The sequence below is a fragment of the Malus sylvestris genome, chromosome 7, assembly GCF_916048215.2.
Source record: "Malus sylvestris chromosome 7, drMalSylv7.2, whole genome shotgun sequence".
Classification (NCBI taxonomy): Eukaryota; Viridiplantae; Streptophyta; class Magnoliopsida; order Rosales; family Rosaceae; genus Malus; species Malus sylvestris.
The window spans coordinates 852,639-879,900 of NC_062266.1; the positions used below are offsets into that span (position 1 = coordinate 852,639).

General features: G+C 37.2%; 4 protein-coding genes across 4 annotated transcripts; 2 read left to right on the top strand and 2 right to left on the bottom strand.

The window, feature by feature from the left end:
• Positions 1-2,129: 2,129 nt before the first annotated feature.
• On the top strand, positions 2,130-8,461 carry LOC126628610 (nucleolin 2-like). The gene is made up of 9 exons (XM_050298366.1): positions 2,130-2,629; positions 4,436-4,536; positions 4,657-5,020; positions 5,672-6,544; positions 6,657-6,702; positions 6,901-6,962; positions 7,055-7,161; positions 7,280-7,367; positions 7,733-8,461. The coding sequence occupies exons 1-9, from the start codon at positions 2,495-2,497 to the stop codon at positions 8,030-8,032; spliced, it is 2,076 nt and encodes a 691-aa protein (XP_050154323.1). The 5' UTR covers positions 2,130-2,494; the 3' UTR covers positions 8,033-8,461.
• Positions 8,462-9,334: 873 nt separating this feature from the next.
• LOC126628620 (uncharacterized) lies at positions 9,335-10,620 on the bottom strand. Its single transcript, XM_050298384.1, has one exon. The coding sequence runs from the start codon at positions 10,513-10,515 to the stop codon at positions 9,592-9,594; it is 924 nt and encodes a 307-aa protein (XP_050154341.1). The 5' UTR covers positions 10,516-10,620; the 3' UTR covers positions 9,335-9,591.
• Positions 10,621-13,370: 2,750 nt separating this feature from the next.
• LOC126628625 (arabinogalactan protein 23-like) lies at positions 13,371-13,844 on the bottom strand. Its single transcript, XM_050298392.1, has one exon. It carries the CDS (start codon positions 13,745-13,747, stop codon positions 13,547-13,549), a length of 201 nt encoding a protein of 66 aa, XP_050154349.1. The 5' UTR covers positions 13,748-13,844; the 3' UTR covers positions 13,371-13,546.
• Positions 13,845-23,550: 9,706 nt separating this feature from the next.
• LOC126628611 (anthocyanin 5-aromatic acyltransferase-like) lies at positions 23,551-25,241 on the top strand. The gene has a single exon (XM_050298367.1). The coding sequence runs from the start codon at positions 23,596-23,598 to the stop codon at positions 25,123-25,125; it is 1,530 nt and encodes a 509-aa protein (XP_050154324.1). The 5' UTR covers positions 23,551-23,595; the 3' UTR covers positions 25,126-25,241.
• Positions 25,242-27,262: the final 2,021 nt, after the last annotated feature.

Sequence of the window (27,262 nt, forward strand, 5' to 3'; positions counted from 1 at the left end):
TTTGATTGGTGGAGGGGAAAACAGTCAGAAAAATTGGATTTTATTCCAATTAGAAGCATCCGACCGTTCGAACTCTCGAATTCACGGACTATATGTAGACTCGGTTGCAGAATATCTTTTGGGTCCTGGAGCTGAACTGTGGAAGTGAGTTACGTGCACAGTATTGTTTTGTTTTTCATTTGTTGTTTTTTTTCCCTCGATGTTTCGTGCTCCGCGCAGTAATTTGTCAGTTCGCAAATATGATTTTTACCATCCCCCTCTAACTTTCCCATTCACTCCTAATCATTCTTATCAAATAATCCGAATCTTTAAAATTTGATTTAACGGTTAAAGTTATTATAACTTTAGAGTGAGCTTCTGTTTGTAGCCGTTAGATCAAATTTCAAGGATTCAGATTGTTTGATGAGGATGATTAGGTAGAAGAGATCCGGATGATCCCTTTCCAACTTGAAGAATAGGTCTCGGATGAGTAATGCTAAGAATATCACATATTGTATATCACATTTAAATTATTATTCTAAAGATGTAGGGTCCATAATATAATTTGGTCTTACTTCTATTAAAAAGACGATTTAGATGTAATTTTCAAAATGTGGTCATCCTAGCATTTTATGGTCTAAGAGTATTTTGATCCAAAAGAAAGGTATCAGAGTTCTTCAACTCTATTTGGTATCCCATAATTGGTGTTACCGTTAATTCTCTCACTTTCTTTCTATCAAAATAAATACAAATGGGTTAAATTCTAAGTGCCGGTTAATGAGTAACTAGGTCCGATCGTGTGCCTCCACATGGTCTATGAGTCTATGACCAACCAGGGTTCAAGATGTCTGATATAGGTCTAACTGTTAACGCTTAAAATTTGTAGGTTAACAAACTAGAACAATTAGCTATTGATGGGTGCAGGTTTAAAGCTATGAAATAATGGACTCAAGATTTAAGTGGTTCATCCTTTAAAATTGGGTTACATTCATTGAGGTGCTGGGAATATATTGATTAAATGATTACAAGAAGCGCTTGGCTATAATTTAAGTTATTTTCCCTATCAATCGTCCGACTCCATGTAAAAGGCACTTACCCCCTTATATAAGCCCTTAGACCATCTCCAACCCTTGGGCTAAAAGCCAAATTTTTTAGCCCGGAAAATTTAGCTTTTAGCCCAGAAACATTTTTTCTGCTCCAACCCTTCTACCCTAAAATTTTAGCCCGGAATTATTAAAGAATGAAATTAGCCTAAATTTTTTTCTTAAATCAATTTAAAAAAAAAAATATGTAGATTATTGTAAATTAATTTTATGAACATTTTAATCTAAAAAAATTTAAATTCCGATAAACATTTCGCATTTAGCCCAGGGGGAAAGCTGGGGGGTATTTGGCCCAGAAATAGCATTTGGCATTTAGCCTAAAATTTTAGCATGGATTGGAGAGTGTTTGGGGGGGGTAATTTGACTTTTAGCCCAGAGTTGGAAATGGTCTTAGTGAGCTCAAAAAATATTGATCTCACCTACTTTACTATTACGGTATTAAATAAGTTACCTACGTAGACCAGCGTGCATGATATGTCGCCATTGCAACTTTGATGGGGCAAGAGTTGATTGAGTTTTACTCATGGAAGGCCAGGTTGGAGGGGAGTCGAACGATGACGACAATCCGCCCCTAATATAGCAATAAAATCACAATACTTTTAACATATTGTTATATTTACCATTGAAAAGACCAGAGAACCTGTAACACATCATTGAACTAAAACGCCTCTCTCAATTTAGTTGACAAAATGAGGTCAAGTGAGACATAATAAAGAAGGGTAGCGCACATCTTTATTTTTATTTCACACACATCTTTGTTAATTTTTTTTATTGATCTTCTTCAATTCATCGGATTCGACGGTTGAAAATTAATAAATATACATGAAAAGTAAAAATTAATATATAGATAACAACATCACCTATAACAAAAATTAGTCGATAAAATAAAATGAGATAAAATAGAGCGTAAATAATAAGAAGAGATTCTATATAAAGCACCAAGAGCTACCCAATTATAGCCAAAAAGAAATAATAAAAAAAAGAGGGACGATATCAAATACGAATTATCCCAAACAGAAAGAAAGTACAGCATTCCAGTCTCAGTAGTAAACTATTAATTTGCGAGATATTACTTCCCACAGTTAACGTTTCGCCTTCGTACCAAAACCCTCTCTCTCTCTCTCTCTCTCTCTCTATTACATCAAAGATTTCATTTTTTTTTCTCCCCGGGAATTATCTATCGGGAAACTTTTCCACGAAACCCTACTGCCCAATTGCCTAGGAAATCGTATTCCGTCACTTTCCCGGGAAAATCCCCTACAATTACCCCCATAGTTCCGGCGGGGGAGGGGGTTTGATCGGCTCTAGGGATATTTATAAACCCGAGCTAGGGTTTTGCGATTGGTAGAGGTTTCCGAAGCTTTGGGGCGGTAGGGTTTGTTTGTGAGGGCCGAAATTAGGGTTTCGTAGCGATGGGGAGCGTGGATCGGGTCGATGATAGGACATTTAGGGTTAATTTGACGGGCGATTCAGTCATCAAGTTGAGAGAGAGTGTGAGAGAGAAGCTTAAGGAGTTCATGGGGGATTACACCGACGACACTCTTGTGGTACGGACTCTCTTGTTCGGCTAATAGTAATCTTTTGCGCATTGTTCTGAAATTTATGCTGATTATTGTCCAGTTTTCAATGCTTTGATTGGGGGAATTTGTTCCATTTGATTTTCTGTTTTAATTGGCGTGATTGCCTACCGTTTTTGTGGTTTTAAGTATATATCTGGAGTACAGATTTGGATTTTGATATGGTTTCGACTTCACGGTCAAAAAACTCTATTGGTATCCTGGGTTTTGATTTATTTTGATGGTACCATGAATTGGTATTAGTGAACTGTAGCTAGGCTAGTCCTTGCATGATGTTGCCATTCGGTTTAAGGCAGGCATTGTAGGTTGGACATGGAGATACTAATTCATAAGCATTGCCGAACTTTTAAAATTTGTTTCCATTTAAATCATTGCCTAGATTTTGGAGCTCTCTATTAGAGAATGGTTGCACTTCTCTTGCTTCAGGTTGGGTACCTTTTATGAAAAAAAAGTTAGATTACCTTATTAAGGGTTTTTAATGAATTTATGCCCATTGTTCAAAGTGTGAGCTTTTAGGTCCGGGAAGTGTGCCAATGTTTATGACCATTGCTTGGGGTTATTTTTTTGTGGAATTCTTTAAGGTGATTGTTTGTGTGGGGCTTTTCTAGAAAAGCTTTCATGATAGTTTCCTTTCAAGAGGGAGGGACAACATAGCAATGTGAAGGGTCCTCTTAGTAGAACGCTGATGCCCTCTCCTAATCTCTCAAATGCTGATTTTCTCCTTAATGATTGAGGAAATAGAATGTGATGTTAGTAATACATGGCAGATTGGAATGCTTTTCTTGTGGACTACTGGCTATTGCTGAACTCATAAAAGGAAAAAGAAAGGAGGGTGGGGGAGGGGGTTAAATAGGGGCCTTTTTTATGTACCTCCTGATAAATTTATGTGTGCACCGAGCTTTAAACATGGATTTGAAGGGTTATTGAGCTACTTCTTACTAGTAGGTAAAGCATCAAGTTTGGGCCTGAAAGGACATGGCTATTTAAGGTGTCCATAATAGAAAATTTTAAATACAGTGTTACCAAATTTTTCGGTACTTTTTGAATGGGACACTTTGAGATTGCTTTCTGATCTTCTTACCTTCTTTTACCAATCATGACCTTATTTTTGACCTTAGAGAGGCAATACAACCATGAAATTAAATAAAAGAAATTAAAATATCTGAAAACAAAAAAAATTAAAATATCTGAAGTAGCCTACCAATATCATCCTTTTTTTATACAGGACGTGAGAAGTGCATACAAGTACATGTGTCCGCCTGTTTTTATTTGTGGCTTTTCAGATGTTATTCTTATTGTAAGCGAACTGTCATTTTATGTGTGTGGTGTTGTTCATATGTGGGTTGTTTTTTCTTAGGGTATACAATATAGATGTTTTTGTGTAAAAGGACCAAGTGCCACATAACACTATTTGGTGTAAATGTGTAAGGTGGCACTCCATGGTTTTAATTTTACATATATTTAGTTCCAAATGATGCAGAGCCATTGCGTCTTATCCAGTTCCATCCTGCTTCTGGATGTCTAATTAGTACAGCTTGTGATGTAATTTGAATTAGATTGTACTTGATGCTTGCTATCCATAACCTTGGAATTTTTTTTGTGCCCTTTATATACCTGTCAGTGGAGTTTCATATGCATGAGATGAAAGCTGAAATATGTTTGTGTTCAATTCTCTACTTGAGTACACCCCCTCGTTTTTTTTTCTTTATGTAAATCTATCCACTGACAAAAGTTACGGCACTAAAACTTTCGCTGAATTTTCTGATTTCCTTGCAGGAATATGTTATTGTCCTTTTAAGGAATGGCAGGGGCAAAGAAGAAGCAAAGAATGAGTTGAACGTGTTTTTGGGGGATGACAGTGATTCTTTTGTTTCTTGGTAATTCTTCTTTTCTCTCATTTATGAGCAATGCTATTCCACATATAATGGTTGTTTAGTTTGGTCATGTATGTATTGTCGGCAGCATTCTAATTTTTTGTTTAAAATTTTCCTCACTAGGTTGTGGGATCATCTGGCTTCAAATTCGGATTTGCATCTACAATCACAAGATTCTGAGATTGAGGATGTGAGTCAAAGAAAAACTACATCAGGTGACTTAATTGGAAAAAGTGATTCTTATCATTTGAGCTCTGAGCCAGAAAGAGAGAAGTCTAACAATAAGGTAACTAGAAGCCGGCACAATAGGGAATGGAAAGGACTAGCGAGGGATGAAGCTGAACCCCCTCCTTTTCGAAGCTCTGAGATTGGAGATATTTATGTAGAAGATAAAAGTCATAGCAAAGTTAGTCGTGCAAAGTCTCCTTCACGTCAATCTGCAGTGCAAAGGAAAAGGATTCGGTCTGATGAGCAACATAATACAGAGGTTTGAATTTGTGATTTTTTTCTTTTATGATAAGCAGGGGGTAGTTAATTTGACTCTAGTAATTTGATCGTGGATCTTGCAGCTGTCTTGGGGCCATATTGATTCATGTGCTAATTATCTGTTCTTCAGTTGTATGGAAAAGTCAATTTTTTTTTGTCTCCTTGTTAAATAGTTATAAATAACCTCGTATATCCTGAAGTGTGGTGTCGACTGCTTTACTAAAGAAAAGAATTCAAGGCTCTTGTTTAGTATTGGAACTTTTCTTTCTGTAATCAGGAGTTTTCCCTTTTATGCCAATAAATTTGAAAGATTTGTTCAATTACTTCTCTCTTGTTTATTTCAATCACTCACTGGCTTGTGTGGGTGCCAATAAATATTAATGGTTGTTAATGTGCATACTGTTGCTCTTGTCACTCTATGCAAACCTCATTTGCTCCTCCCCCCTCTTCTTTTCCTCCCTCTGAAACACTCCCCCCCCCCCCCCCCCCCCAACAAAAATAAATAAATAAATAAATAAAGCAAGATGGTTTTGTAGGCTGGACTGAGTATTCAATTTAAGAAGAAGCATTTTGAAGACCTTTTTGGTATAGTATGTTTGCACTTTGATAACAGGTATCCAACTTTCTCATTCAATCATCAACTTATTGACAGAGGGAACCAGTTTCTCAAGTGAAAGTTGATGCCCCTCGACGGCTACTTCAGTTTGCCATGCGTGATGCACTGACAACCTCAAGGCAATCCAATTCAGCAACGCAGCCCACATTGAAGCGTCTTCGTTCTGTGGTATCTACACCCACTGTTGACTCATCATTGGTTGATCGTCCTCAACGGATTCAGTCAGTGGCCAGGGTGCCAAATCCCATGTCAACTGTGATGAAAGCTGTTGCAGAAGCTGCTGAGGATGTAACAAGAGTCAAACCTTCAGGAAGTGTGTTTGATCGACTTGGTCGTGGTATGGAGTTTTCTGAGACCAGTGTGCCTCTTGCATCATTTAGAGATGCTGCTACCGAGGATGTTGAATTTGAAGACACCGTCCAACTTCGTGAGCAAACACAATTGTCGTATCTGGCTAGAAGTGAATATGGTGGACAGTATGTAGGGAATGCTATGTTAGAAAGTGAAACTGGTGTGGCTTCTGATTTTATATCGGACAAGGAAGGGTTTGATGATGTTAATGTTATGGGTCGTAGTGTTACTGATGTTTCTCAAATTGGGACATCTGGTGGAAGCAGGGTTGAAAATTCACTGATGTCACGGTACAATGTGGCGAAGAATGTTGATGATGTTATGCGGCTATCCAGGAATAAAGATCATGGCCAACCTATTGCAGCTGCGAATTCTTCGCATAAGATTGTGAACGTATCTGTCAATGTCAATACGTGGAAGCCACCCCATTCTCAGGAGCCAAGAGAAGTTGTTGATGATGATTGGAAATCCCTACAGGATAGTACGGCAGGGGTTTCCAAATCTGGTTTGCATGTGATGAAGGAGAATGGCAGTCCTGTCGGAGCAAGTAATGGAAATGTAAGATGCGTGCACACCCCACCTCTCCTCTATCGTCACATATACGTGAAACTTACTTGATATTTCTTTGCACTTAGAGACTGTTTTTGAATACATCCTTTTATGGTAGCAGGCAACACCTGCTGCAGATTCTCAGAAGATGCTTTCCTCTTCTACTGGTGAGTTTGGAAACTTGTAAAGTAGTTCTCTTTTTTTTGTTTTCACGTTATTACTATTTTCCCCTATTTAGAAATGAGAGAAGTCAAGCCCCTACTTTTAACTAAAATAATTGATTCTCTTTCTGGCATTGGATCTTCTTGATTCGAGTAGTAAGCAAATATGAATTTTTATAATTTTTCTTGTGGAATATCGTGCAGGTCTATATGTCAGTGGACGCCCTTTGGAGGATGCAGATTCTCGAACTATCTTTGTTAACAATGTAATAGCTCCCTTCTTGTTGTTCAAAATTTGATGTTTTGTCTTTGTTTTGTGCACTTCCAGTTTTAGTTATATCTTGTTATGGATGCACAGGTCCATTTTGCTGCTACAAAAGATAGTCTTTCTCGACATTTCAACAAGTTTGGGGAAGTGCTAAAAGTAGTAATAGTTACTGATTCAGCAACTGGGCAACCTAAAGGGTAAGATGTCTCGTCATAATTATTCTTCCCTTCTCAGCTGCTAGCCTAGCCATTCCTTTGATACAAGGAGAATACATATTCCTTACTTAGTCGTTACTAAATGACTTTACTTGAGCAGGTCGGCTTATGTAGAGTTCACACGGAAGGAAGCGGCAGACAATGCTTTATCTCTGGACGGAACCTCTTTTATGTCACGGATCCTCAAGGTATATATCATTGTAGTAACTAGAACTCATAACTCACTAGTGATGACTTTTTGCTATTGTTTGGTCTTTGGAGAACATACCTTATTTGCTTGCTTCTTAGCATATAATTTTCAAGGCAAAATCTTTGCCGCTAGGATATGTATTTGCTCATTGTATTTTGGGATTTGATTCATCAACCATTAGACAACGTAAAAAATGATCACGGAATCTATACTTGGGAGCAGCCTCTCCATAAATGGGGGTAAGGCTAGCCGACATTCACCTCTCCCAGACCCTGCGTAAAGCGGGAGCCTTGTGCACTGGGTACGACCTTTTTTTTTTAAATGTAGGAACGAATCTTTACCGTTGTTATCATCCTATCGCAGGTTGAAAAGAGGGGAGCTGCACATCAAGAAGCTGCTCCTGGCATGATGTGGCCAAGGGTTACCCGGGGCTCTCCATTTGCCACTGCCAGGTTTGGTAGGTCCCCTTTCCCGAGAGGCATGTCTGGTGCATACAGGCCTCGTCCCCTAATCAAACCTGGTGCGAGGAGCTTGCAGTGGAAGCGTGATACTCAGGCCACTCAGGGTGAGACGGGTTCTCCAGTCACTGGCAGTGCTGTTCCTTCCCCAACAGCTCGCAGTTTAACCTATGTTCGAACAGAACCTAAGCCAGCGGGGAACTAGTCCCGAAAGTGATGTTACCTTCTGCAATATGCCCGACTTGAAATGCTCGAGGTCCTCGAAATTCCAATAAATTGGATTAAATTCTTTTTGTATATGGTCGAGAACATTTTTACAAGGAGGCGGAAGAAGTGAAGGCGAGGGCTTCCCCACTCGCAAATTTTGGTTTGGAGATAAAACGGAATTATTAAGGCTTGGGGTAAAGCGGTGGAAAATATTTTTGGAGATGAGGAGTATTCAGCTTTGGTGTTTGTGTTTTCCGACGGAGATAATACTGTTTAGGATCCAATTTGTGTATAGGGCGGACAGATTTATGCTTTCTTTTTCTAAGGATATTAACTTTATTATTAATCTGTTTTTAATATTTATATTTTTGATAAAACAACAAAAAAAAATATAAAAGGGGAGAAAGAGAGATTAGTATGTGCTTCATTGTTCCTGATTTTTGCTTATTTACTTTTTCTTTTTTTTTTCTGTATTTTTGGTTTGAAGGATTCAATATTCTGACTTAATTATACATTGTTACCCTGGTAAGTAAATTTGCATGCAATATGCATATTATTATGAGAATTTTAACGAAAAATCACATTTTTACACTAAAAAGTTAATTCTGGTACTATTTATTTTACCTTTTATTTTGTCCTTATCATTAAAATTCAAAATTTTCAAACAATTTTTATTAATTTTTCTTATTATATAAATATACAAGCGTATTATTCACGTTTAATATGCTACTTTTACTCCAAAAAACAAATGCAACTTTTACACATTTTCAATGGTTTAAATAAATTTCAATTATTCTACACGTATTTTTAAGATTTAAAAAAAATATGTTAGTGAAAAAAAAAACTAATATTGTATATAAATAAATAAATATTAATTTTAAATATTTCCCAAATTGTTTTGAAGTATATTTTCTAGCAAAGTGCCCAAATAATTAACGTAGGTATTTTTTATGAACTATACTCCGTTCTGTAAATTACCAACTATATTTCCGAATGATGAAGGTGCTCTCTCTTTTTTCTTTCAAGTATCTATCTAATGTCAATTATTGTATTAAGTACCTATATTTACATGAATATATCTGACTGTAAAATGATGATTATATTAAATACATGTAAATATTGTAGTCAATTCTTACATTTTGTTACGGAGAGTAGACTTCCCTATTCACCTAATAATTTACCCATCCAAAAAACTCCGTGCATCCTAAAACACAGTTTATCCTCTCTAACATTGTCAAATGAAGTGTTCTTTGGTTACACCGCCGAACAATATAAAATACTTATTTTATCAGACTATGAATTTAGAACAATAACCGCAATCATCATTTCATTACTTGAATGTGATCCAAATTCAGAGTCTACTAAACCATAGAATTGCTACATGTGACAAGAACTTCCAACATTGCAAAAGGTTTAACCGATAACGTAACAAGATGGAAGTATTGAATTTATTTTCCATTCCCGTAAATTGATAATATAACAATCCAACAATACCATATGTATCAAAATTCATGAAAAACAATGCTTAAAACGGAGTTAATCTTAATCACTCATCCTTCATCTTGTAAGGGCAGCATACAAGACTCCAACGGACAAACCGGCGATGCACAAGAACGAAACGCCGCGAACCCGAACGAAGAACACATTCAAATTCTTAGCAATCTGAAGAGTGAGAGTCAGAATCTGCAGCCTGCCTTGCCCCTCCATCTTCTTAAAGAAGTAGATTGGCTTCAAACTCTGCCTCAACATGAACGCCAATGTAAACGGCAACCCGAAAGCCAAAATGCTCTGAACTGAAACCTCCGGCATTGGGGTCGATTTGGTAATGTACGAAATCCAAGCTCCGACGCCGAGTTGGGCCAAACCCAGAAGAGCCAATGCCCTGCTCAGACTATTCATGTTTTTCGCCATCGATTCCAGAACTTCTCTGGTCTCATTGGCCAAAGTCGAAAGGTCTCGCTCCACCGTCGGTCCTTCGATTTCTTGGTGCTTGAAATTAGGGTTTTGACTAGGGTATTCACTAGGGTTTTGGGGTTTTTCAGATTCTGAACCCGATGACGATGAACTAGAGGAGGTTGAAAAAAATCTGGGCTTTTGATCTGATAACCCATTAAACCTAGGATTGCACAAATTGGTACTGAAACTTGGACACGATTGCGTAAAGGTAAGACCAATATTTGTTTTCTTGAATTCAGGGTTTTGAGTAATGGATTTTGAATTGGGTACCCAAATGAGATTAGGGTTTATGGGTTTTGGATTTGATGATTTTATGTAGCGTTCGATAGTGATGGTGGGGTTTGATGAAGATTTGCAAGGATTTGGGGAGAAAGTGGAACTGGAGGAGTGAGTAAAGCAGTTAGGGGTTTCAGGGGTTTGGAGCTTTTGGGCGGTGAGGTAGGTGGAGGAAGCAGACAGTGATGAGTGAGGATGAGAGAGTCTTGAAAGCTTGGAGCTGAATCTGCGTGTGATCATGGCCGCCATTTTTGCTGAACCAAGAATTTAGAGAGAGAGCGAGAGAGAGAGAGAGAGAGAGAAGGAAGGGTAACTTTAGGAGGAGAGAACGATTTATCTTTCTAGGCGGGCGTTTACCTCTCCTGCGCATGTCTAGGTGCGGGCTTCGGGCATGAGCCGAATGTAGAGGCCTGGCCCAAAATAATTTCAAGCAGACCATGGCGGGTTTTGCATGACCCAGACCATGGCCTTGCCGCCAAACCTAATCGACAATTTGGACTCGACTTAGAGATGCAGGGCTATTTCAAGTGGACCAGTGGTTGTCCCGGACGAGACGAGGGACCGTTGAGGCGAGAATCGTTGTTGAGCACCTCAACAATGGTGGAGAAAATTTTTAGTGTACGCATTTAAAATACACTAAGTGTTATAATACAATTGATTGAATTTTTTTTTAAGTTTCAACTAATTTACTCCAATTTGTGGACCAAATTTATAGTCAAATGATGTGGCACTAATCAATTTGACTTTAATTTACCTTGAAATTTGATTAATAATTGTAATAAGAAATTTTATGTGTAAAGTGTGCCATGTCATTTGGTGCACGACTTTGACGTATATAGTATCATCATACAATAATATGTAAGATGCTAATAAAAAATATCTGTTTTTAATATAGCGATATATATTTACATTGAAAAGAAATTTAAGTTAAACCATCCCATGTGCACAAGTATCAAACTTAAAACTTCATACTTATCAATGAAAAAATAATAACAAAAAAACCGAACCGTACTACTGAGCGGTGGAACTTTCACATAATATTACAAAAATGGCTCATATCATATTCCATGATGAAAAGGACAACAGGAAAATGGCTCGAATTATTGGACAAATGTTATAAACATATGGTAACAATAACATACCCTCGACTTCTCAACAAAATGCAGCAACAGATCAACGCGACAATATGTACTTGGTATTATAGTTACTTTCCTTTTTTAATTATCTTAAGAATAAATTGTAACAATACTCCCTCAACTTTAATCAAATTGAAGCAATGATCTCTTAACTAAAAATTTATTATCATTAGTCCAACTGATCAAAATGTGTAGATATAGTTATTTTCATCAATTTCGTCAAAAGTTTGTTAAAATAAGTAATATTGGAATAACCATTTATATAATTAGGGTCCCTCAACTCATCAAAGTGTGTAATTATAGTCATTTTCATCAACCACGTCAAAAAATTTGTCAAAACGAGTTATGTTGTAAGGACCATTACTACAATTGGGTTAAAGTTAAGAGACCATTTTTCTAGTTGAATTAAAGTTGAGGGACCAATGGTAGTTGATTTTTAGTTAAGAGACCATAGCTGTACGTTTTGATGAGTTGATGGACCAATGGTAATGAATTTTTAGTTGCTAGACCATTGCTCCAATTGAGCTAAAGTTAAAGGACCATAACTACAATTTACTCTTATCTTAATTTCAAGATGTTTTCCTACATTTATAACTTATACAAAAAACTCGAAAGTGAAGCATTTGGACATTACTTGAAAATTTCTTTGTCATATAAAATTATGTAGAAATTTCATATCATATTCCAATTGGAAACTTCCACTCTCGTTACCCCTCAAGATTAGAAATTATAAATACAATGCCATGACTTTTCTTCTAATCAAGTATTGTTTCAACTTTCAATGACTTGAAATTATAAAGTCCACTCTCGTGGTTGAGGGATAGGCATCGTCTTCGAATCCCTTCCACCAAGTCCACTCATTCGGAGTATTGAAATTTGATTCAACGGCTAAAGTTGTTATAACTTTTAAAGGGGTCATCTGTTTGTAGCCGTTGGATCAAGGGCCCGGATGAGTGGACTTGGTGGACTTGTTGGAAGGGATCTGGAAATGATCACTTTCCGTTGATGATCACTTTCCATTGTTGAGCACCTCAACAATGGTAGATAAATTTTTTAGTGCACCCATTTTAGCACACTAAGTGTTATAATACAACTGATTGAACTTTTGTTTTTTTTTTTAAGTTTCAACTAATTTACTCCAATTTGTGGACCAAATTTATAGTCAAAGATGTGGCACTAATCAATTTGACTTTAATTTACCTTGAAATTTGATTAATAATCGTAATAAGAAATTTTATGTGTAAAATGTGCCATGTCATTTGATGCATGACTTTGATGTATATAACATCACCCTACAATAATATGTAAGATGCTAATAAAAAATATTTATATTTAATATAGCGATACATATTTATATTGGAAAGAAATTTAGGTTAAGCCATCCCATATGCACAAGTATCAAAATTAAAACTTCCTACTTGTAAATGAAAAAATAATAATAAAAAAACCGAACCGTACGACAGAGCGGTGGAAATTTCACATAATATTACAAAAATGGCTCAAATCTTATTCCATGATGAAAAGGACAACAGGAAAATGGCTCGAATTAATGGACAAATGTTATAAACATATGGTAACAATGACATACCCTCGACTTCTCAACAAAATGCAGCAAAAATCAACGGGACAATATATACTTGGTATTATAGTTACTTTCCTTCTTTAATTATCTTAATTTCAGGATGTTTTTCTACATTTGTAATTCGTACAAAAAGCTCGAAACTGAAGCATTTGGACGTTACTTGAAAAATTTGAGCTTGATTTCTGCACAAATTATTATTATTATTATTATTTTGTGCAGACTTATTTATATTAGTCCATTGATTCTCTTATACTTTGTTCGATACAAAAAACAGAAATAAACAAAAATAGTATCAGGAGAAAACATGAGTAGACATGATTTCTCTATCTACAATAACACTTTGCACACTGCAACATTTTCACTAGTCTGAGATCATGCACCAAAACTAAATAATAGAAGTTCTTTATTGCGTTATTATAAAATACTTGTTTCACATAAACTTGAAAGAAATGAGAACCAACAGAGACCCTCTATTTAGGAACAAAAAATAAACCTCACCACCCTTTCTTTGAATTACTCAGTTGATCTCCTCTCTCTTACTTCTCATTCCTTCTTGATTATTTTAGTGCATGTAGTAAGCAATGAATGACACAATGGAGGCACCAACCAAGGACCCAAAGACGGGGAGGCTGGCAGAGGCATCATTTGGGGCTCCTCCTGTAGGTCCCTCGGCAGGGGCGTGGGCGTGGCCTTCATGAGCCATCACGGCGCTGACAGAGGCGACGGCGAAGAGGACAGCGCAAGCAATCTTCTTCATTTCCATGGTGGCCTTGCGGTGCCTTTTAGGCTATGATGAACAAAAACGTCTTGGAATATTTGAGATTTGAGGCCGAGGATGGTGTGATTAAGGAGAAATATTCGTCATATTTATATAGGAAAGGGTTGATGATTGTCCTATGGAATATTACAAAGAACGGGTACTGTGTTTCTTTTGGAAGTTGACAATTTAACGTGATAGAAGGGTTTACAGCAAATCTGAGTTGCGTGCACATACGCAGCGCGTTTGGTGGCAGAATTGGTAATGTATCCAACACGGTAGAGAAAAACAATGCCATGGAAATTATTGGTGACAATGCAATCTTTATGAAAGAAATCTAAATTTGTTATCCAACTTAGCATTTATGATTTGTCCAAAAAAAAACTTAGCATTTATGAATTAGAAGTATAAAAGGTTTTATAAGAGTTTACAAATCTAGATATATTCAATTGAGATTTTAAATGAATTCAAGGAAGTCCATAAGTAGTCAATCAACATTTATTTATTTTTTTGAACAAATGACATTGTCTACATTAGGGAGGAGGAGTGTGCTTAGCCTCACAATGAGCTAGCAATAATGTGGTTCAATTTCGCCTTTAGCGAGAATCGAACCTAAGACCTCTCACTTACAAGTGAAGAGGAATACCACTAGACCATAATACTAAGTGGCTATTCAATCAGAGTGTTGTAGGCCTATTTAACTGAACTGTATTTAGGATAGAGAGGGAGATGGGACGAAAGCAATAGAGAGAGAAGATAGAGATGTAATTCTGAGGTGTGTTCTATTCCACCCCATTATGCCTTTATTTATAGTAGTAGGGAAGGTTAATTCCTTACCCTAATAGGATTACAACTCTAATGGGATAATATCTAGTCTAAGAGATATGGTAGAATCCCATAAGGATATCCTAGATATGTTAGGATTTACACAATCACATTCTCAATCTAATAAGATTGCAACACTCCCCCTTAAGTGTGTAAATACTCAAACCAATGGCGCATCAGGTCTTCAGCGATGAAGTAGATCAGTTGATGAAGTCATCGTCAAAACCTAGTTAGGTAGCAAAAACCCAGTGGGAAAAATGCTCATAATTGTACGGAAAAAGAGTACATTATGAACAAGTGAATATACTCCTGGATACTCCCCCTAAGTTTGATAGAACTTCCAAATGAGAACTACAATCATTGCATACGAATAGTTAGACATACCAATTCCTCGGACAAACTTCTAGAAGGTTGACTTCGGCAGTGACGTCGTGTAAAGGTCAGCAAGATTGTTTGGGATCGGCTTGCATGACTTCAATCTCTTGATGTTTTGCTGATGTAGATGTAGATGCAATATGTCTTGGCGTTGACTTCGTTGATGTATCATGTCTTGGTCAAGTTGATTCATGCGGCATAGTCTTCATGGATCGTCGTCGGAACTCAACGATTGATGAAAACAACAAGTATTCGAATATGCTCAAGAAGAACTCCTGACCATGTCTCACGTATGGCGTAGTGAAGTAAGATGAGTCTTGGAATAATTCGAAGATTTCGCAACTAAGGTTATATCATGAAACGGTAAAGACATAACCATTCGGGGATTTACCTTGTGCTGGTTTGACAAGTAACCCACGTCAGCATAATAAACAAGGCAAACATCATTATGAGGATTAGGGGGTCAGATTCGCTCAAGATGCGTTGGTATTAACCTAAATTCGTAGTACCTTTCAGGGTGGCGGAAAACGTCTTTAATACCAATTCAGTGGTTGTGTGTAGCTGCGGTGCTGCATCTTTACCAATAGATCAACATTGAAGGAGATGTCATATCTAATACAATAAGCTAAGTACAATGAAGCGTAAAGTTGAACTTATATATGGAATTTTAGATTCCATAACCTCTTCAAGGGTCTCATTTGCATATAGCGTATGGAAGATCATATGTATACTCAAAGGTAACACTTTTAGGGTGTAGTTTGACTGGTAGACCAAAGTGCCATGAGAACAACACTTGAATTTCAAGTCAAGGCATAAACGAGTTTTCCCAAGATCTTTCATCTCAAATTTCATCTTCAGGTGCTAGGTAGTTTTCTCAAGCTCTTCCAGAGTCTAGTAAGATTCAAGTCATTTGACATAAATTGTAACTATAGTAATACATAATAAGTCTTCATAGTTTAACACGCAAGGGCATAATTGATATCCTTGACTGATCAAATAATCAATTTGATGTGTATACCACACCCGTCAAATTGCTTTAATCCAAAAAGTGAACGCCTCAAATGAGTTGAGAGGGTGTTCCGTGGTTTACAAATATTTGAACTAGTCCATGTAATTCTTTGGGAACTTACATGTAAATCTCCGTATCAATATCCCCAACAAGGGCGGCACACCCTTCGGGGGTGTTGACTCAACGTCTGTTAAGTACGTCTATCCTTGCAGGCATGTTTACAACTGGTATATGATTCATCACTTTAACTAGATGATCCCGAACCCTGGCCCTGTCGCTTGAACGTGTGAGACTCTCTAGGGCTGAAGGGGTTAGAAAAGGTAAAAGGTTCCCTCATACTCTGGGATCAGAATCCTTGACCCATCTGATTCTGATTCTGATGTCGATTCTGGCTCTGAGGCTGATTCTAACTCTGAAGCTGGCTCTGGCTCTAAGGTTGATCCTGGTTAAGACTTTCCCCTCTCGTCTGTTTGATCCTTAAGGCCGTCTTAATCATATCTTCATAAGATCTATGCTTATGTAATGCCAAAAGCTCGCGATAGTCCGGGTTTATAACAATCAATAGTTGAATCATCATTTCCCGCTGGTTCCCATATGTTCCTTTATGGTGTCTCGATATGCATCAGAAAGTGCTATCAAACTCTGTAATGCTCAGATCGCCCTGACGAAACTCTAAGAATTCTTGTCGCTTCCTCAGCTGATAACTGAGGCTCAGAAAGTGTATGCTGAAAAGTCTCATGAATGTAGCCCAGGTCATCAAAGAACTAGGTAGGCGAGAGCCCTTCGCTGACTTCCATCAAAACCTCGCATTTCCTTGAAGAAAGTAACCAACCATATTCACCTATTCAAACGCTGGGCATTTCATGCTCTTTAGAGTATCCTCCATTTTCTCCAACCAATCCTTAGCCTCCTAACAGGCTCCGACTACCCTAAGATTCGTAACACTGTGGCTATGAGCAATCTCCATGTATGTATGACTCGGCCTGCTATTACCAGGAAAAATATTTCGTAAAGCGGAGGTTAACTACTGAATTCCTGCCATTAGACCAAAACGAGGTCGTCGAGGTACATTTCCACCAGGATGATCCATAATTCTGATACGAGGCAAACAAGATTTAGAAGAACGAAAGATTATGATTACCAAATGGAAGAATGAAGTCCTAAGTATGCTCTGATACCAATCTGACATGCCTCGATCCCGATGTCAGTGGGACATCGGGATGGTCATGTGCTGACCGACACCCGATGGTCACGAAAGTCATTTAATGAATGCATATGCTAAGAACATGTGAAACATGCATATACATTTTGCTCGAATTACTAATATAATATAATAAAATAATATTCAACTACCAACAATGAAAACACATTGATAATGCATGACATGTTCAAAGCATACATCTAATTCAGAATACCAGCGGAAAGTGCTATTACAAGTATGTCAAAGTAGAAAGGATGGCACAATATCACTGGTAGGGGAAAGCCTCGTAGTTTGGATTGTACGCCTCATTCCTATGTCTTGAAGGGGCGCAAAACAAACATGAGTGGACCAAGTTGATATGTAAATAATACTGAAACAGTTATCAACATACTAACCCCCAAAGTTTAATGAAAACTCATAGTATAATATGTAATAGGTTTCCGAAACCCTAGCATGCCATAAACCTGCAGCTAACAACCATATCTCTCACCCGTAGGCAGAACAGTAACCACTAGATACGCACAAAATCATTGAACATAGTCTTTCCAAACGTAGGTACATATATCTCAAAGACATCTTTATAGCATATAGTCATCCATCATATATACTATAAAGAAGTGTAAAAACATGTTCATAAGCAGTATATATTCATCCATCATATATACTACAAAGAATATAAGTTCGATAAAATATGGTATTCCAAAATATTCTCAGTAAGCATGATAATCATAAAGTGTAAATCTAATTTACTCATAAAACGTAACCATTAAATCATGCTTTTCATGTATGCATTTCTACTATTAAAACATGCATTTTAAAAGAGGTCCATTCACAGATACTCCGTCGTCGTAGAGCCATACGAAATTGGAAAGACGGAATCGCCGCTAATATTCTTACCTAAGCACATAAAGGGTACAATTAACAAACCTCTACCTAAACGATTGAATTTCAGAAAACAGACGTAAAAAACGAATCCAGAACGTCGAAATTAGCCAAGAAGGGATCACGATCGAAACCCAAAAAAGTTAATGTTGAACGGAAAGTCAACGGGTCAACCAGGTCAATCAGGTCACTGGCCGGTCAACCAGCCTAGGGTTTGGGTCAGACCGGTCCAATAGGTTGGGCCGGTGCTAAGGGTTTTGGGCTTGAGGCTACCAGCCCGGATGCCCAGGTTGGATGGCCCAAGGGCTTGTCTTTCTCTAGGTTTGTATTCTACAGGCCTTAGGCTTGAAAGCACAGCCCAAGGCAAAATGTTTTGGGGTTTTAACTAAATAAAAAGAAAAAAGGTGGCTGAGGGTTCAACGGGCTTGGGCTTCCAAGCCCAACCTAGGGGTTTTTTAAAAAGAAATAAATATAAATAAAAGGGTTTGGGTTTAATGGGCCTAAGCCCCGAGTTCTATACGGCCCAAAGGGCCTAGGTTCAAGGGCTTTGGATTTGGGCTTGGTGGGCCCAAGGCTTTAGGCTAAATGACCCAAGTAGGATCTCGGGTTGGGTATGACCCGTTTTCATCGGGGAGGGAGATCGAAGCTTCCCGAGCTCTGATCGCCGCTGTTTCATAACCCCAATGGACGATCTAGGTACCCAACAGAAGGTAAGGACGAGGGGAAATGATTTCATACCTTGAACACATCGAAAGGATTTCATACCTTGAACATGTCGAATAGTGGCTGGAGGTTGTTGGAATCTGGGCTTGAACACCACAGGTCGCCAGGGTTCCCTATGTTCCACAGAGGCGAGGAAAGAAAGGGAGATAGTGCTACCACGGTGGTGGTGGTGTTGCGCTCATCGCCGGTGGGTATGGGTGTGTGAAAGGGGGGTGTGTGTGTAGATTGGGGAAAAAGAGAGTTTGTCCGAGAGAGATAAGAGAGATAGAGAGCTGAGAGTGAGCACTCGGGGAGAAGAGAAAGAAGAACAGATAAGGTGAGTGCTTGCCACGTGGAAAGCAGAGAGAGGATGAGAACTAGAGAGGGATTCCAAAACTAAGGGATCCAGATTGGGTAAGGTTAGGGACAGAAAGGTAATTTCATTATTTTTGTTTAAAATTTGTGGAATTACACTATCTTTTAGGGGTGGGGTTTTACACTATGGAAATCCATTAAACTCCATGGATTTATAATTCTTTTAAAATCTTTCAAAATCTCAACACCTCTTAAGACATTTCACTCACCCCCTAAGACATCTCACATACAAGCGAAGAGGAATGTCAATAGGCATAAGTATTACGTGGCATAAATATTACAACTTATAGTAAAATGTGGGGATTGATGAGTTGTGCTAAAAGAAATTAATGAAAATGGACATGAATGCTGAGTTTGTGCTAAAGAAATTGGTTTCTCATAGGTTATTTACGAATGTGAAGGAGGGTTCGAACTTGAGACTTCTTCCAATATTCGAAAAAATAGCACCATTTTTTCTCATAGGTGTTTGAACACACACTATATATATAAAGGGAGAAGACAAAAAAATGTGAAAATTTCATAATGCTTAAATTACCCTTCTCTGGCCCATTAGGACTTCAAAAAAAAAAAATCACACAAAAAATATCCACGTAGTGACTTTTGTGTTGATTATATTAAATACATGTCATAGCTAAGTCCCATTTATGGCCGATGGTTCTAGAATTGTTGGTGGATTGGAATTTATTATTTTGGTCAAATGATTAATTAATAAATTATTAAAGGTTTATTTGTTAAACAATAAAATATTGTAGTTTTTTTTTTAAATAGCTATAGCGTTGGAGATGCTCATGCTAAATTGGCTAGCTAGAATAGTTTTTGGGCATTCAGCTAGCTAAAACATAAAAAATTTAGTTAGTAGAGTTGGAAATGCTCTTAGTGGCAAGAGTCATGCTTTTGCCTTCCAATGATCTCTTTTGCAGTGTTAAGAGAACTCCTTTTGCCATTAATTGACAATAGTACAAGTTTCAACATTCAAACAAACTCAAAAGTTCAAAATCTAGTCATTTGCAAACTAAATGTCAATAGAACTAAACCACTTGGTTTTGGTTCAGTTTCAAACGGTTTTGGTCTTCATTTGTGCCTCACTTAGTCATTTGTAAACTAAATGACATTAATACAACCCAAATGAAAAAAAATTCATGATGATCACCATACTAAAATTCAACTTGAAATCAAAATGCTTTATGACTTTACTTTAGTATAACCCAATTGAAAAGGTTAAGTTTACCATACAAAAATTAAAGTTCAAACAAAGTTCTATGTTAAAATGCTTTATGGCATTAGTACAACTCGAAAAATAAACTGTTTATATAGTTCAACAAAAAAAAAAATTTGGTGTTTCAAGTCGCAACTTTGAAATTTTGAATCGTTCAACCCTTTCCTGCTCGTTCTCCTTTTGGACACGTACTATTTGAAGGTTTAAGCCTTTGAACTTGTGAACGGGCTTGAGAAGGCATTTGAGCTTGAGAATACAATACTTGGGAAGACCTTGGACATTGTGAAAGTGAAACTGATGGATGAGAAACCATTGAACCTTGTGAACTAGAAACTTGAGATTGCCTTGGAGCTTCTTGTTGTGGTTGTGAATTAAGCGTAAGAGAGGTGGTGCTTGAATTTGAATTGGCTAACTCTACACAATACACAAACATAAAAAATATAGATTACATTAGTTGTTATAAACTTTAAAAAGCCTTAATATATATTCTTTTATATTATGCGGCTCGGTTTGGTTTTGGTTCGGTTTTAGATATTAGGAATGGTAACCAAACCATTTTTAACTTGTGGTTCGGTTCGGTTTCAAACCAAAACCATTTCAAAACTGCACAAATCAAACCGTTTGGTGTGGTTTGGTCCATGTTTTGGTTTTGATATTCAGTTCCAAGTGCTAACCCCTAATCTACAAGGGCATCATTTGAAATTTTTCTCCGAGCCTTAAAAAACTTAGGTCCAGCATTGGCAAAAGATCTTGTGAAAACTCAGTAACTACATTTTTTTTATGAAAGTTGTGAGGTACTCACTGTTTATATCAATTTGGGAAACTACAAAAACCATTATAAAGCCTATATAATCTCGTGGTATCTTCACCGCACCATGAAATTTTTAAAATTCATGCACGACGTAATCTCGCCCAATAAAGTTTTGATTTATTCCCTTAATTTGGCTCAAATCGAACCAAACTTCATCGTTTAACACCAGTGCATTGTATCCACCAGTAGTATAAAAAATGAGAGAGATTTTCAATGTGCCGAAAACATGGTCCGGAGCACCACATATTAATAATTTGAGGAAAGTTTATTTTTTTTTCAAATATTCATCTTATTGTATAATAACATGCGGTGTTCGACCTTTGTATTATGAGTACGCTAAAATATCTTTCCAAAAATAGACTCTTTGTAGGTACAAAATAATTTCCTGTCTCCTGTACTTATAGAAAACTTGGTCAAACATACTGCAGTCCATCACAAAATATCTGATAAAACCAAAACGAAAAGGGTCACATTCTAGGGATGCGTTCAAAAATCGAAAAAAAAAAAAAAAAAGAACCGAAATTAGAAAAAATAAAACCGAAAAAGAACCAAATAGAATATGGAACCCATAACGGAACCAAAATTAATTGGTCCTGTTTCGATTTTTATTTTTTCAGAAACTGAACTGAATCGAATTAAATATACATATATATATATATATACATATTTTTTTATGTTAAATATTTAGTTATGAAATCCAATTATGTTCATTTATTTTAAGCCCAAATGTTAGCTCAATCCAAGCCATAAAATGGCCCAATAGCCCATCACTACTAAACTAAACCCTAATTCATTATCTCTTCATTCTCTCTTTCTTCCCTCTGGGATTGCGTCGTCGTTCCTCTCTCCACTTTCTCATCATTTTCTTTTCCTGTCTTCCTTTGTTCTCTTGCCGTTTCTTCTTCTTCTTCTTTTTGTTTTTTTGTCAGACTTCTTTCTTCCTTTTTAGGGGTGTATTCTTTTAAGAGTGTATTCAATTGAGATATTGAGCGATTTAATTCTTTTAATGAATTTAGATGTATTTAATCAAAATTTTAAGTAATTATCTAAAATATAATATCTATTAAATCAGAATTTTAAGATAGTTTATTAAAAATTTTAAAAATCCAAATGTATTCAATTAGAATTTTAAAGAAATTTATTAGAATGTATTTTATTAGAATGTATCCATGATTCTGCACCTTTTGTGGGCCGGCCGGGAGCCTCTCGGTCCCAATCGTGGCCGAACAACCCTTTTCTTTCATTTTTTTTAATTTTATTTCAAAATTTCAAAATTTCAATTTTTATTTAAAAATACCAGAAGGTTGATGTGGTGCTGTTGTGATAGGATTTAGTTGTGTTCTTGAATTTTATTTCACGTTTTAATCGTATGTATATACATTTCAATTCCTAGTTGCAGTTGGCTCCATGAATATTTCCAGGGATGGATTTAATTTTTATTTTGATTTTATTTAATTTTTCGTTCTAGAAATGAATCTGGATAAATAAATTTTCAGTAAAAAAATCGAAACCAAAATGAAAAAATTGAAATCGAACCAAATAAAACTTTAAAAAATAAACCAAATCAAACAATAATTTCGGTTTGATTTTCAATTTTATCAAACCGAATAGAACCGAACCACCCCTACCACATTCATTTTGAAAATTTCTGTCTTCAAAACCAAATATAATTGACTAGTTGCAAAGGTTTTGAGAAATAAAAAATGGTCTAAATATATCATGTTTTTCATGCAACAAACATTCTATGCAGTCACGTGTTCCTCGTGTCCATAAATTCATAAATCTATTTTATTTTACAGACTACAAATGGACGGGTGATTCACTTTTTAACAAACAACAAATATTTATTGGATTGATGTCATTAAAATAGTATATTAGTTGAAAAAAAAGTTTTTTTTTCTCTCTCTTGTTCCCCAATGATTAGAAGAATTTATAAGAAAAATGAGTTTCACACGTTCTTTTTAACTTTTTATATTTTTTATTATTATTATCGAATTGAATAAATAAAACTATTAGTGAGGATAATACTAGATAGATCATTCTTATGTTAGGAAGACTAAATTTTTAAACCAAATATGATACACTATTTTTTATATTTTTGATTATAGAATTGAATAAATAAAACTACTAGTAAGGATAATGCTAGGTAGACCATCCTTATGCTAAGGAGACGAAAATTTTAAACCAAATATGTAAATCAAAAGATGTAGTTGTTGATTTGTTGAATTATTATTTAAGTATTGATTAACGTGTTTATTTTTTATTGATTACTTACAAATTTAATTTAAAATTTTGATCCCTTAACATTATCAAAAAATAATAAAAGACTAAAAAAGTGTGTATCATTTCCCCTTATTAAACTCCCCAGTTGCCGCTACCGACTTTTTATAATAATTTTGAAGATATGAATGTTACTTGTGGAAAGCTGACCACGCACTCCATATCATTATCAAATGCAATGCAACAACTTTCACTCGCCACAATTAAAATTCAACAGTTTATCTTTCTGCTCACCACTCGTGGTTGTCTTCCTCTCCTCTTTTTCTCATCCATGGCAAGACTCTCCAAACCCAAACTTCTTGAGAAATGCCAAGTATCTCCCCCACCAAACTCATCAGCAGCTCCAAAACGCTCTCTCCCGCTAACCTTCCTTGACATACCATGGCTCTTCTTCTCTCCGAGCCTACCTCTTTTCTTCTATGACTTCCCATTTCCCACTTCCCATTTCACTTCCACCACCCTCCCAAACCTCAAGCACTCTCTCTCCCTCGCTCTCCAACAATTTTACCCTTTCGCCGGAACCCTATTGGCCCGGCCTCATCCCGAAAAGCCCGAGCTTCTCTACACGCAAGGAGACTCGGTGTCATTGACTGTCGTGGAGTCGGACGGGGACTTTGAGTTTCTCTCGAGCAATTCCCAAAGAGGTGCGGTAGAGTTTCACACACTTGTGCCGGAGCTAGCGTCGACAGGTAGTATAGCACAGTGTAGTAATGAGGCACAAGCAGCAGATATTTCTTTGTTAAGTGTTCAAATTACAGTGTTCCCAAATTGTGGGATTTGCATTGGGATTGCGTACCACCACGTTGTTGGTGATGAGAGGACCTTTAACAATTTCATCAAGGCTTGGGCCTCATTTTCCTGTCTCGGAGACTCGTCAAACATAGCCGTACAATCAGCGCCCTACTATGATCGTACGGCTATTGTCGATGCACTTGGTCTCGAGGATATCTTCTTGAAGGAGTGGTGGAAGCGAATTTCTTCACAAGGAGTGGTTCTAGGTGCTAATAAGAATGCCATTGTTAATGGGCATTCGAAAAACATGATTAGGGCAACATTTTTGATTGACTTGGCCCAAATGGAGAGCATCAAGAATTGGATTATTGAGCTATGCAACAAGGGAAATGAGTCGCATCCGGTACATTTATCACCATATGTCCTAACGTGTGCATTTACATGGGTTTGTTTGCTCAAAACCCAAGAAAATGATAACAACTACAGCAAGTGTTGCGATGAAGATCCAAATTATTTTGGGTTTATTGCGGGCGGGATAACTCGTTTGGGTCATCCAGTACCAGCTACGTATGTCGGTAATTGTGTTGGATTTGGCCGGTCAGTGGCGTCAACGAAAGCGCTACTAGGGGCAAATGGAGTTGTCGTTGCGGCAAAGGCAATCGGAAACACTATTAAGAAGTTAGACAAGGCCATTTTGGGAGGGGCAGAGAAGTGGATTTCGGAGTGGGAGGAGATGTTCAGGTCGGAGCTCCACGTCATGGTTCTCGGGTCACCGAAGGTGGATCTGTATGAGACAGATTTTGGATGGGGCAGGCCTAGAAAGATAGAGGAGATTGGAATTGATGGTGTGACAGGCATTTCACTCAGTGAGAGTAGAGACGTGTCGGGTGGCATTGAGGTTGGCTTGGTCCTACCAAAGCCTCGAATGGATGCTTTCACAACTTTAATCATCGATGGACGCAATGCCATTTCATGACTTGTGATTATTTTTGTTGTTGGTTTCGTTTATTTTTTGTCATGAATTGTTCTAGTGGCCAAGTGAATATTTGTAATATTCACAAATTTTTATAAATAATATGTGGATGACCTATATGAATAGTCTCATTTGCCTATAAAATGAATGAGGAGGAGGAGAGCACTTACACAAAATCGGAAGGAAGAAACAGGAAGGAAGAGAGAAAGGAAAGAAAGAAAAGAGAGAGAAAGAAGAGGGAACGAATAGGGAGAAAATAATGAGAGTTATCTTTGTATTCTTATTATTCCATATTATAAATGAAAGCACCACTGCCGCTCCTAGGACATACTCCAATCATACTGATTGTAGATGAACCTCGTAAATATTGTGTCTTGTTTAATTTATTTCACTGCACACATACCGCCTGTTTTACAACACGTTATCAACACGAGAAGCTCTCGTCTAAATGGAAAATGCTACACAAAATCGAGACCCAAAACAATGGCTCAAGATGACATCGTTCTTAGGGGAAAAGGATCCTCTCCGAATTCTCTTTTTTGGGGATTCGGGGGATCCATCAATTACGGCCGTTCATCGTACATCATGCGGTCATAAATCATTTTAAATTTAAAATTGAATATAAATAGTATTTAACGAAAATTGACCGCATGATATATGATGAACGGTTGTGATTGATGGATCCCCGGATCCCCACAAAGAGGATCTGGAGAGGATCTTTTTCTATTCTTAGTTATGTTCATTTTTTTTCATCTATTTTTCGTCTCTCCCACAGCGCCAGAACCGCCCCATTGAATTCTGGTGAGAACTGAAATTTACAACGATCTGTAGTCGTCACGAGATAAGAAAACTTGTACCTAAGAACTAGTTTCCAGAGATTTAGAAGAATCTCATCAAACTTGAAAACTCAGATCACATTGTTGTCGATGGATCTTAGGGACTCCCATAAATATTCAGTTATTTGAGATGGTGATAGCAGTAGTATTTGTTGTTTTATTTGCCACAACAAAAGGAGCTGAAAGCCTCAAGGCTCGGAGGGAGAATGCAGGAGGAGAATACTTCGAGCACTGCACCATAAGTTGCAGACCCAAAAGTGCTTCATTGATGGATTATGGAGGAGTTGGCGATCCTTTACCTACTTAACTAAAGAAAAACTGTGAATTTTTGCACGGATCGGCTATTAATGTTGTCAGAGTATGAGGCCTTGCCTCCGGAGCTCAAGTGAGAGAGAGCTCCTGAGCTTGAAAAAGAAAGGCAAAAAAAAAAATACACATAACTTTTGGAATGGTGCGTTGGCATCATGTGAAAAGAAGAAAAAAAAAAAAGGTTTGGAATGGTGCGTCGGCATGGACCCGGCACCACCACTAGGGCTGGGTTCGGTTCGAAAGGTTCGGTTTTTTACCAAAACCAAAATCTAACCAAAATTTCGGTTTGGTCGAAATTTTTTTCGGTTCGGTTTCAGTATTTTTTTGGTTTTTTCATGAATTTTTTTTTTATATCTTGAGCTTGAAGCACATTTTTTTTCCGCATTCGGCTGCATCTCCACACTCCGCATATCCAGAGCCCTCTCAAGCAGAGATGAAGGTGGTCGTTGCATACTTGTTGGCTATGTTAGGTGGCAAGACCACCACAACTGGTGGAGGTGGTGCTGTTGCAGTTGCTGCAACTGGTTGTGGTGGTGGTGTTGCCGATGCCCTTGCTGCAGCTGAGGCAAAGAAAGAGGAGAAGCAAGCAAATAATGATATCAAGGGAGAAAGAAAAGAAAAGGAAAAAAGTGGGTGAGACTCTCACAACACAAAAATCAAACAAATCTGCAATACGAACCATAACAACAACCCATAAATTTACACCAAAATTTCAGATTCCCTCCATGGAATTTACTCTAAAAAAAACATAAATCGACAAAATAAACAAGAGAGGTTGGAGATGGAGGGAGAGAATCTGAAGGCACAGGGGACGAGAGGGAGAAGTGGGGAATGAAAAATAAAAAAGGTATGGTTGCTACCACTAGTGGCTAGGGTTTTGTTGATTTCTAATTCCACAAAAGACTATAGATTTCAATCTTTATAAATATTTTAATCTTACAATCATAACAAAACTGGACTCGTTACCAAGTTGGTTTCAATGAAACCTTTCAACC

What these genes read in the sequence shown, in the direction of transcription:
- LOC126628610 (XM_050298366.1), top strand. Translation starts at nt 2,495, where the DNA reads ATGGGGAGCGTGGATCGGGTCGATGATAGGACATTTAGGGTTAATTTG. An exon ending in ACACCGACGACACTCTTGTG is followed by an intron (nt 2,630 to 4,435) that starts GTACGGACTCTC and finishes ATTTCCTTGCAG; the next exon opens with GAATATGTTATTGTCCTTTT. An exon ending in AGTGATTCTTTTGTTTCTTG is followed by an intron (nt 4,537 to 4,656) that starts GTAATTCTTCTT and finishes TTTCCTCACTAG; the next exon opens with GTTGTGGGATCATCTGGCTT.
- LOC126628620 (XM_050298384.1), bottom strand. Translation starts at nt 10,515, where the DNA reads ATGGCGGCCATGATCACACGCAGATTCAGCTCCAAGCTTTCAAGACTC.
- LOC126628625 (XM_050298392.1), bottom strand. Translation starts at nt 13,747, where the DNA reads ATGGAAATGAAGAAGATTGCTTGCGCTGTCCTCTTCGCCGTCGCCTCT.
- LOC126628611 (XM_050298367.1), top strand. Translation starts at nt 23,596, where the DNA reads ATGCAACAACTTTCACTCGCCACAATTAAAATTCAACAGTTTATCTTT.